Here is an 11,381-nt window from a genome sequence, read left to right on the forward strand (position 1 = left end):
CCCAGTTGCCAGCTTCCAGCCTCAGCTTCGATTCGAAGATCTTAACCAGGTACTCGAGAGCCTGTTCCCCCCCCTGTGCCCTGTCTCATTTCGTTGCCTTTGCTGCTGCTTTTTGGTAGCCACAAAATTGTCAGATTTGTCCACTTGAGTTATTTTTCTCTTCCCTCTTTTCGAAGGGTGTCATCATCATCATCATCATCATCATCATCCTTCTGAATTCCCAACCAATTATACTCGGAACTCGTGAGAATTTATTGCACGTTTTGTATAGATTTCAAATCGATTCTTTTCGTTTTTATTTGTACTCAGCACGCCTAGAAAACTGAATAAATTATGTAAAAAATTGCACTAAATATTTGACCTTTTGGAAGCGACAGAAGGAGCTCCCAGCGGGCACTCTCCTCCATGGCGTTCCATGGCTCATCACTCTGTAGGATAACTCTGGTCTAGGCCGCCTGCTCTGCATCATGCTGCTCCACATTGATCTCCTCATCGTCCTCTAGCTCCTGCCGCTGCTCCTCTGTTTGCAGACTCATCTGCGGCGTGGCCATGTACTTGGCTATGTACTGGCGCGCAAAGTTCAGTGCAAAAGCTGCCGCTGAGGCTTGGGGCACGGGCAGGGGCAGGGGCAGGGGCAGGGGCATAGTCATGGGCAGCGTGCGGAAAGCGCTGTTCTCACCGCCCATTGATAATGGAGCTGATGCTGTGGTTGAGGCAGGAGGTGCCGCTGCCAGCTCTTGGTGGTTGTGGCAAGTGCTGGGACTGCTGTTGCTGCTGCTGTGGGGACGCCTTTGCTCCGGTGGCTTCTGTGGACCAAGCTCGGACGTTGCTCCTCCAGCTGGCATGGGCGTTGGCGATGTCTCGCTGTCGCGCTGCTTCATCAAGTTGACACGCTGATGGCGGCGCCATTTCGCTCGTCTGTTGGAAAACCAAACCTAATTGATCAATCGATGGAGAGACAATTTGTTAGTCGATAAAGCAAGAGTGGGACGGGACGGGCTTCGGGTCGATGTGGTTAGTACAGTGGAAGTGCAAGTGACTGGAACGCACCTGCACCCGCGCCTCGCTCAGCGCCGTTCTGCCCGCCAGCCGCTCGCGGGTGCTGACACATGGATAATGCGACTTCTCGAACTCCCGCTCCAGTTCGTCCAGCTGCTCGGGGCTGAAGGTTGTGCGATTGCGCCGAAACTTGGGCTGGTCACTGTCCTGCGATTCGCCGCTGTCCTCACCCTCGATGTCTAAGGGAAGAGAGTGTAAATCTTCAGGGTTAAGCTCCCTTCTTTAGCACTCACCAATCACACGGTTGGCCTCCACATCCAGCTCCGGACTGCGGCTGCTTCTGCGACTCTCCCTGCTGCCCGAATCCGGGGACATGGCCGGCAAGGACAGCCGCCCACTGCCCGCGCTGCTCTCCCCGCAGGCGCTGCCGCTGTTCGTGTTGTTGCTGTGGGAGTTGTGGGAGTTGGCAGCCTCACTGCCATAGCTGTTGCTGCTCCCTGGCAGCGGCACCGCACCCCACAGCGGATGATGCCCGGGCCAAGTGGGAAAACTCGTGTACGGATGCGGATGTGTGGGGTGCAGGGCGTAGCCATAGCTGGCAGCGCGGGCAAACTCCGCAGCGGCACGCTCAGCGGCGCGATTGCGCAGAATCCGATTGATGCTGCTCACCGAGGGGGCGGTGGCATTGGTGCAGACACCTGTAGGGGAAGTAGAAGAGGAGGAGGAGGAATGAGTGCACCGGATGCTGTACATCATGACCCCCGAACCGAACCGAACCGAACCAAAACGAACAAATGAGCTCAAAGATTGACTGTAATGAGCGTGGCCGGCATTCGCGATTTGAATCTGCCTCGAGGCTGGAGTTCCGCCTGTGTGTGTGTGTGTGCGTGTGTGTGTGTTCTGTGCGTCTCATGTGTAGCGATGACAATCTTTGGCAACGGATTCATTGCCCCGAGCGATTTGAACTGACTGCCTATGTCCACTGCCCACAGGCGACTGTCAAGCTGTCGTCAAGCTGGGGTCCCCACTGGCTGCTGGACTCTCTGATTATCGTTGCCTGGAGTCCACAGCCCAAAATGAGTGACACAAATGTGAGCACATTTACATATCAATCGACATCAATGGAGGGAAAGCCACGGCACTCCACTCCAAGTTCGTTGCGGAACGGATGTTCATAAATTAGTTAATCGATAAAACTAAATCTACGCCACTGCAACAATATATTCTTACAACATTAAATGAGGAGACTTGGGGACTGATCGCAAAAGCATTCGCATTACGAGCACCATAAACACATCAATCCAGATCGAAGCTTGAGGCTTGATCTGCGGATCTGCTGACTGTTGCCTGTTGCCTGTTCCTGCGCGTAAACCTGCACTGCCCGCCCAAAGATCGAACCACAGACAGATCGAACCAACGACAGTTGAAACCCCAACCCCACAGAACGCACAGCTCACAGCGCACAGCGCAGAGCAGACAACTCCAACTCGAACCTCTGTCATTTGTTGTGCAATTTCGCTTTCGGGTGTTCCCTGTCAGTTAATTAGCCTCTGATCAGTAGCTGCGCCTCATTGTGTGCCTGCCGCTCATTGTTCAATCCCCAATCCCTTACTTACCTTCGCTGATCAATCGCTCGCGTATTTCCCACGCAAATATTGTTGGATTCTCGCGCTTGTATTGCTCGATCTTGGAGACAACTGTTGGCGTGGCCACCTTGGGCTTCGAGCCGCCTATGAGGCCCGGTGGACGCAGAGTGCCTGCAAAAAAAAAAGGGAGGGAGAGAGTGGAGAGTTTATTAATGGAACTCCATGTGGGGTTGGGGTTTGGGATTGTATAACATTTCTAATCATTTTCAAACGCTGCTGGGCATTCGCATAATTTGTACATTGTGTCTGGCACTGTCTCTGCCGTGTGGGCGGGTCAAAAGCCCTGCGGGCACAGCAGTGCATTGTGTGAGGCTCGAACTGCTACCTGTCTGCCCTGCCCCAGCCCAGCCCAGCCCAGCCCCTACAGCCACTAACTAACTAGACAATTAAGTCGGGAAGCTGGCAATCCATTCAACAGCGCGCTAATTTGAATATTTGACAAACAGCAGCTCGAACTCGAACTCGAACTCGGACTCCGAGTTGCAGTCACAGCCTCGGGACTTGATAATTCGTCGGAAGCGGTTGACAGGCGCGCGCGTTTATCTTGTAAATTGAGCAGCGATGCTACACTCGGAGAAAAAACAATCTAAACTCCAGACATAGATCACTGGAGAGCGGAGGGTTTGTGGGTAAACCTGTATTTATTTGCGTTGCTTTCTGGCAGTGTATTTGTACTTATACAAAAACGGAAATTATTTTCCACAATTTGAATTGGCTCAAATGGAATCTGTGCATAGATTTGTACATTTGTTTTGCTGTGATTTAAGGCCACGCTAATGAATATTTGTGAATGGGTAGCCGCGTGGCAATTCATTCATCACACCATTCATTTCAGTTGTGGCAACACTCAATGATAACGTGGCGCATGTTAATGCTGCAACTGTCAGTGGGGAATCTTTGTTGGCATTTTATAATATCACTGGGAGCTTTCAGATCACTCAAGAGAGCTTTGAAAGTTCGGACAGTGGCTGTTAATTCTAGAGCTTTGCATTGCATGAAGGGATAAGAATTCTACAAATTCTACAGAAGACAAAGAAAGTTCTGCATTTTGGCTTTAAATGTAAAGAAAAAGAGCTTAAAAAAATCTCGAAAAGAATTGTTCGAAACTCTAGAGTTCCTCTACATATTTCATAACGAAAATGAGCTACTTGAAGTGCACCACAGCTCGTTGGCAAATTGAAAATGACATGGTCAAGTGTCGCACTTGCAGCTGGTGGCAACAGGTGGTGCGGGCAGCCAGCCACGATAGTGGATATCGGTGGGAAGGGTTGGTGGAGGAGTGGAGTGTGTGCAAGGCGGCGATGGCCAATCGATTTGTCGTGTTTACGTGAACCTCCAGCAACAGGGAGCCAAATCGATTGGGACGCTTCGGACTTGGGTTTGGGGTTTTGGGGGCTGTGGGCTGTGGGCTGTGGGCTAATGCGGCGCGACACCTGGCAATTGCGATTTGGGGCGCGTGTTTTGTGGTTCCGCCAAATCGGTTATGCCAAATTGGACAGGGCTAAGGAAGCTGATTGCATTAGCTAGACTCATGTAAGCCCTCCCTGCACCCCTGCCCCCCTGCTTACCTAACAGCTTGGAGACGGCTCCTTGCTGGGAGAGCATATGCTGCGCCAGATCATATCCTCGCAGGCCAAAGCGGGAGAGTTCCAGCAAGCGATGCTGCGAGGCCAAGGCATTGAGATTGCTGGCATTGGCATTGGCGTTGGCTGTGGCTGTGGCTGTGGCAGGTGCATTGCCATAGATGCCACCCACCAAAGTGCCTGTGGGTGGTGTTCCTTGGGCCATCATTGGTGCGGCTGGACTGAGGCTGTGCGGCTGTGTGAGGACTGCAATTGGAAAGAGGAAATAAAAGGGAATGAGCTGAAAATCATTAAATGTCAATTGGAATTTAAACGAAGCTGTTGCCGGCATTCCGCGCGTGACACAGAAACACCAAGAAATTTGTTGCAACCTCAAGCGAGGAGCTCTCGAGGAGACAATGAAATGGTTGGACAAATTTCGGCGCGCTGAGCTGATCGACGATGTCAAAGCTGAGGTTCAAAGTCACAGGCAGAGGCACAGACACAGACAGAGCTCAAGCTGCAGAGGAGTCAGAGTCAGTGGCGGAAGTGTCAGCGTTTATGGGCATAATGGACGCGGTGCGGTCCATTAGTGGAGCTGGAATCACTCCCAAGCAGCGACAACAACGACTGCCAGCTACTGTTTGGAATTTATGGAATTCCTTGACGCTCTGCAGACTGCTGGCAATTTGTTGCCGCTGAGACTGCAACCCGGATCGGAGATCGGAGATCGGAGATCGTTGATGGTTGATCGTGGATCGTGGATCCCGCCTGTCACTGTGCTGCCAGCAATTGGCCATTCCTCAGATGTAGAAGCTTTTATGTTCGTTTTGACATTTTATCTGATCGCGAGAACTGCACACATTTTAACACCTCTTTTTTGGTGCGATCGATGGATCGAATGGAGCGAACCTCTTGCTGTGTGTGTGTGTGTGTGCGTGTGTGGGGCCACAGAGGGTAGATGGCCGCCTGGCATGCCGCCTTCTTGGGCAACTAATTAAGCTCCATGCAGATGCTCCTTGCAGTCTATGCTGCGTGGACAATTTGTTGCATTCGCATGTTGCACCAATTGTTGTGGCCGCTATGCTTGATTTATGCCGCAACGAGCTCCAGCTGCAGGATCCACCGATGATTTACTACATTTGTGGCAATGCGACTGCCCCGACGCGCCTCAGTCAATTGCAAAAGCGGCTTAAAATCGCGGGAACTGCACTCCAGAATCTTCCCCCCACCCCGCTCGACTCTCGCTCCAGATGCTGCCTGCCACTGCACGACGCACAAGTAGCTCCAAACCGATGATGGTTCGGGCTCGGTTTCCGAACGAATTGCGCTCGCTCCCCACCAAGTGATGATCGCCACGGAATTCAATTGATAGTTTGATTTATTGCTACCGGTAACTCTCCTTTCACTCCCCTCTCCCTCAGCACTGCATATAAATTAAAGTGGAGTTGGCTCGCTCTTTTTTTGTTGTTGTTGTATGTGTCCATGCCACAGAGACTCATCCTCCTGCCTGCCTGCTCGCTGATCTTGTTTGTCGCGCGCAACGCATTACTCGTCGTCTAAGGCTTCTGGTTTTTTATAGCCGCATCTATGGAGAGCTTGGCAGAGCTTGGCAGAGCTTGGTTCTGGATGCATTTCCCTGTGCTGCAGGGAATATGTCAACTCTGAGTTGCTGCAGAATAGTTTTCTGGAGAAAGTTCGACTTATGGTTTGTCTGCACTGTGACAATATTGATGTGTAGATCGGGATTATAATATCAGAAAACGATTGGCAGCAATGGAAATTCAACTAATTGTAGCTCCAACTCAGTTCAAACCTTTTCAATGTAAGTTTTGTGTGCTAAATAGAGGAGAAGAAGGCCCAAACATCGTTTCAGCGAGGGAATATATGGAATTTGTTGTGGATTAATTCAACATAAAATTCATCATTTTCGACACTTCTTCCTCTGAGCTTTCGCTTAGTCGCTGAGCTGTTGCCTCCTCCATGTCACTCTCCACTCTCTCTCTCTCTCTCTCTCTCTTTCTCTTCTCTCTCCTCTCTTTGTAGAAATCATCGTGCACACCTTTTATGCGCTTGGCTTTCTTAGAATAATGCGAATACACGCACCACGTAACCTGAGAGCCCTAAGTATGGTTTCTGGCCCTATGCTTAAACTTCAATGTACGAGTATGCCATCCATGTACCCTCTACCCTCTCTCTCTCTATCTCTCTCTCTCTTTCCCGCTCTCTGTCGCTTTGTCTGTGTCTCGTTTGTCGCTGCACCCGTTGCTGAGCTCTTTTATAATTATTTATTTATTGTGCAACTTCCAACACCTTCTAGAGACAAGTCAAAGCTTTAGACCGCTGCTCGCACCAATGCCCATGGCCCCCCCTGCCTGCCTGCCTGCCCCATCCCGTACTGCTGACTCTAAGCTGCCCCTCGATGGCCGCCACGACATGAACTAATTTTATTTGACAACCCATACTTGTGCAAAGCAAATTGCCACTGATGTGCGAAAGACCAAAACAGTTGCCAGTTGTCTCTCCTGTCCGTTGATGTATGTACCTACAAAAATATGTATACATATATGTATATGTATATGTATAAGAGTGAGGCTGCCGCTGCGTTGCTGTTGTGAAATTTCCAAATCATTGCACTTTCCAGCAAGCATTTGCCTAGTGGCTGTTTCCTTTGTCTTTTGTCTTAAATTGTTTCTGTTCCTCCCGTATCCCTGTCACTTCACGGAATTTCACCCAAATTCACAGTGCTCTGAAGCGTGCAACGAGGATTAGCTGCACATTCTTATTCCCAATCATTTTATCACCTCAGCACTCACCTGTGGGTGCTGCGGCTGTGGGCGAAATGGGCGTCATTGCCGTCGGTTGGCAACCGCTTCCGGCCAGCAGATGGACATGCGACGGCATTGGTACCGCTGTCATGGCAAGGGACACGCCGGCTGCCGCACTGACACCCGTCGGCATAATGGCTACCGGAGATGCAGTGCCTCGGGGCGGTAAGGCTGTGGCGTTTGTGAGTGTCCTCGTTGAGGCTGCTGCAGTTGTGCTCGTCGCTGTTGTAGCCATGCCCAGCGGAGGAGAGGGGAGGAAGATCTAACGGTAAGTCTGGAAGCGTTGGGTACACGTTAGGCGGTAGCAGCAGCAGCAGCAGCAGGTGTCATATCTTCAGGCTGGGAAGCCAATGGGAAATTAGAGAAAAACTGTTTTTCCGACGGCCGCGTGCAGGCAACTCGTCGGCGTGTCGGCGGCGGTGGCTCTCTCTTCGAAAACGAAACAACAGAAACGAACGAAACGAACGAAACGCGAACCGACGCGCGCTCACGCCGACTGCGATTGTGAGCTGTGGACTGGCCCCAGCCAGCCGAGACTTACTTTGCTCGCCCCTGCCTGTAGACGGGAGCTACCTGCAGCTGGTCGCTTGCGGGCGGGGGAGGGGTGCTGTTGTGGAGCTGTATTCTGGTTTGCTTGTGGTTGTGGTCGAGCACAGAGCTGCTGAGCAAGCGTGCTTTGGAAAGGGGAGTAGGGGGAATACGATACCAGTGGTGGTGTGTGAGTGTGATGCGGAGAGAGAGAGAGTGCGCGTTTGAGCGCTTTGCGTAGTGAGTGCTTTCTTTGAGCATAAGCAGTGCGGGCAGGCAATCAGGTAAAAAGACAGAGAGACAGACAGAACGATGCAGTTGTAAAAGTTCAATAATTAATTAGCCCGACAATCGGGTTCGTATTGGGGTTCGTTCTGTGGTTCATTCTGTTTGTCAAACTTTCCGCCCGTTGCGTTGAGAATTACAGTGCAATCGTGGAAGCAGTAACGTAACGGTATTTGCGCATTCAAAAAGCGCATTAGGGTGGACATTTTGATGGCAAGGCCGGAGGAAAACCAATGAATCCGAGCACTCAATACTCCTTGACAGAAAGAGACAGAAAGATAGGGAGAGAGAGCTAGCAGTAAAAGCCTGCGCACAACTCTGCAAAAGAAGCGAGCGAAAGAGAGAGCGAGAGAGTTGCAGTTGCAATCAGTGCGGAGTGGTGCGGGGGTACCAACTAATTGATTTACTTGTCCGCAGTCACCCCACTCCCCACCGCCCCAGAGGATGCAAAATGGTCGACCGTCGCTGGTTGGCTGTGGATGCGGCGATGTGATGTGAATGGATGGACACTGCGGCTGGATGGAGTGGAGCACGGGGTACGATGTAATGGCTGCCAAGTGGTTCATTCGGTTGTTCCCTCGGTGTCGATGTCGGAAGCTCGCTCAGCTCTGCTGCAAAGCAGAGCATCGGTTACATGTAGAATTCAAAGCTATGACCGCAGGCGCCGTCGCCAAGTGCCGCACCACCACATGGAGGCGTCATTGGAGTCAGTCAGGTAGAAGGCAGGTGTAATTGGCAGGGACACTCAAGCGTGTCCACCTGTCTATTGGTGGGGTGTGGGGCGTGCCACCCAGCGCTGATAATGGGGCATAATCAATTTTAATGGGCTATAATCCGCCACCGCAGAATAACAATGATCAGACAAGCCACCCAACCACCCATTCGATACCCAGCCGATTGAGAGGTGAAGCTTTTTTGCTCCAACGCACGCCACACGACGGACGAGACACGAGTCTGTCTCCCCGAACACTCTTCCGCACACATTTGTTGACGCAGTCCCCAATAATTTATTTATTTATTGTATAAAAGACTAAGCAAAAGTTGCATAGAGCGGGCGCGGGGGGCATCTTCCACTCAAGTGATATAATCCCGATTGAGTTTCACTCAAAACTGCGGAGTGAAAGACTCACTGAGAGGCGGGACCAAGAGCGCTTCGTGCTCCCCCGTTGTCTTGCGCAGCAGTCACACTAGTCGTCTCGCTCGCACGCACTGGAATTACGCTGTAATGCTGCGCCCAATGAGCAGCTGCAGCCACTGCTCAACGACTCAATGTCTGTCAACGACCCAAGAGGGCAGCAGCGCAAGGGAGTGGAAAGGGAAGTCTCTGCTCGAGCCGATAGCCAATCTTTGCCATATCATACCCGCTGCCCCCCACCCGATGATTGATTTCGGCCTCCATGATTGATTAGATTAATAACTCGGCTAATTAAACACTTATCGCTAACACACACACACACAGGCAGTCAGAGGTAGAAGCCAAAGCCGTGGGCGAACCGAACCCCCTGTGCAGGCCGCCGGCAACCAATTACGCCCGCTTCTAATTGCGTTTCGTGCAGCATTTTTCGGGCCCGGGTTTGGGCTACATTAGGCACAGGGTTGGGGTTTGCTGTAGGGATGGGCGCATTAATTATGGCCGCCCCTGGGCCAACGCCTGTCGGCCGCCATTATTCCTGTGGCAAAGTTCGTAGCCAGATAGCGATCTAGTATCTACATGCATTCCCAACTCAAAGTCCCAGTCCCAGTCCCAATCCCAATCCCAGACCAAGCCCTGTGCCTGTGCCGTGCATATTTGTGGTAGCCACGCTTCCTGTTTTTGTTTGTTTGCCCCTCTGCTGCCTGATGTCTGCCGTCTGCCGTCTGCTGTATGCTCTGTCTGGCAGAAAATATTCAAAACAATGTAGACAAGAAGTGCCCCAGGGCGGAGTGGTTTTTTGTGCCTACAGTTAGCGACGCGGTGGTGTTTACCCACATGTAGGCATAGGCATATGCTGATTTCCACCATCCATTGTGTGTGTGTGGGTGTGCGGGGGGGTGGTTGTGCCGAACGACCCACCACCACTTGGTGAACCGTAAAAAATAAACGTCGGAGCAGTAATAACCCCCTCCCCCAAAGCAGAGAGCAGAGCGGCCATCGGAATTTGTGAATGCCAGTAAACAAATAGAAAATAGCTTTCTGGCACGGCTTTCACCACACAAGGGCTCTTCCTCCAGGGACTCCCTTTGGGGGGCTCTTGCCTTTGGGCAGGAAATACGCTCTAGTTTCTGTTTTTGTAGATCGGAAATGTTTAGCGCTTGCTCAGAATGATTAAGGTGTCGCTTCTTGTCTGGCCAAACATGTTCCATTTGCATACAAATGGATATTCTGCAGATTTTGCCAAGTAATGCCGGAAGCCTCCTCTGAGTCGAGCGTCGCAGATCGATTACTCCACGCCCAATGTTGGCGCAGTTGAAGTTGGTTTGTACTTTCCGCACACTTTACAGCTTCACAGCTAACATAGTTCGAAATATAATTTTCCTTTGAATAAATAAGAACATAAAGGAGTTCTCATGGAAAACTTGCGAGTAGAGTTTGATTTTTGTACCAACTTTAGGTCTAGACAGTCAAAATTTGAGCAGATATTTTCCACAGTAAAAATAATACAGAGTAGATAAATTGGAGCTTTGGTTGAGATGCTGAACTATCATCACAATATTTTAAACATTTTTTAAACTTTAGTCAAAAATAAATGAATTTACCGAGAACCCACGAGACAGAGAAATTCTCTCATACGCATACAAAATCTTCATAAATTATGACAATTACTAATATATTTCTCTCTTAACTTAGTGACATCTAATATTAAATTTTAAATATTTTGTTGCCATGTTTTCCTCTCCCAAATGCACACAAACCAACTCCAAGTCAGCGACTGCTTTACCCACAATCTGTGACAAATTCTATCAAGCAAAAACTAAGCTAAGCTCAATCTATGCACGCTGCTGCACGACAACTTTTAGTCACTTTCTAATCGATCAGATTGGAAGTCATCTGTCAGTCCAATGAAGCTAACGAAAGTGGGGTTATGTTTGCGCACACCTGCAGCAGCATCAATAAGCTCAGAGAGAGAGAGACAGAGAGAGACGAAGAGAGAGAGAGAGAAGCGCAGAGAGAGAGGCTGAGCGAGAGAGGTTGAGCTCATGTCCATCATATCGCAGCGAGCACGCACTCATCAGAGGAGTCCCCTTCCTCCACCCATGGGCGAAATGCAATGATTAACTTCTCGCCGCAGCTAAATTAAGTAAGTTTTTAGCTGTGGCTGCCTGCCTGCCTGCCTGCCTGCCTGCCTGCCTGCCTGCACTGAGGAGTGTCAACCGTCGCTGCTGCATGCTGCAAATGCCGACAAGAGCAAATTTGCAGCTGAACAGGAGTCGTGGGGTGGGCGGGGGGGGGGGGGGGGCGGCCGGGGCGGGTGGGGGGGGGGGGGGGGCGCGGCGAAAAAGCTCACAACCTCCAGAGGGGGCGAGAGAGAGTGGGAGAGCGCAACACGACAGAC

General features: G+C 50.9%; 2 protein-coding genes across 8 annotated transcripts in view; both read right to left on the minus strand.

The window, feature by feature from the left end:
• The window catches only part of LOC117589346 (bumetanide-sensitive sodium-(potassium)-chloride cotransporter), a 213,839-nt gene that overhangs the window by 47,565 nt on the left and 154,893 nt on the right, over window positions 1-11,381 (minus strand). The window lies entirely within an intron of this gene.
• The window catches only part of LOC117589364 (paired box protein Pax-3-B), a 25,303-nt gene continuing 14,249 nt past the window's right edge, over window positions 328-11,381 (minus strand). Inside the window, exons 3-8 of one of the 7 annotated variants that reach the window (XM_034281272.1) lie at window positions 7,110-7,191; window positions 4,214-4,355; window positions 2,616-2,756; window positions 1,293-1,697; window positions 1,051-1,238; window positions 328-935 (exon numbers count right to left, since the gene is read on the minus strand). In XM_034281272.1, coding sequence (XP_034137163.1) covers window positions 447-935; window positions 1,051-1,238; window positions 1,293-1,697; window positions 2,616-2,756; window positions 4,214-4,250 — 1,260 coding nt within the window. In that variant the 5' untranslated portion in view covers window positions 4,251-4,355; window positions 7,110-7,191 and the 3' untranslated portion in view covers window positions 328-446. Of the gene's footprint in view, window positions 936-1,050; window positions 1,239-1,292; window positions 1,698-2,615; window positions 2,757-4,213; window positions 4,475-7,023; window positions 7,323-11,381 lie in introns of those variants that run through there. The other 6 variants (XM_034281267.1, XM_034281271.1, XM_034281266.1 and 3 more) reach the window with 6 other exon arrangements.

This window comes from Drosophila guanche, unplaced genomic scaffold, assembly GCF_900245975.1.
Source record: "Drosophila guanche unplaced genomic scaffold, DGUA_6, whole genome shotgun sequence".
Lineage (NCBI taxonomy): Eukaryota > Metazoa > Arthropoda > Insecta > Diptera > Drosophilidae > Drosophila > Drosophila guanche.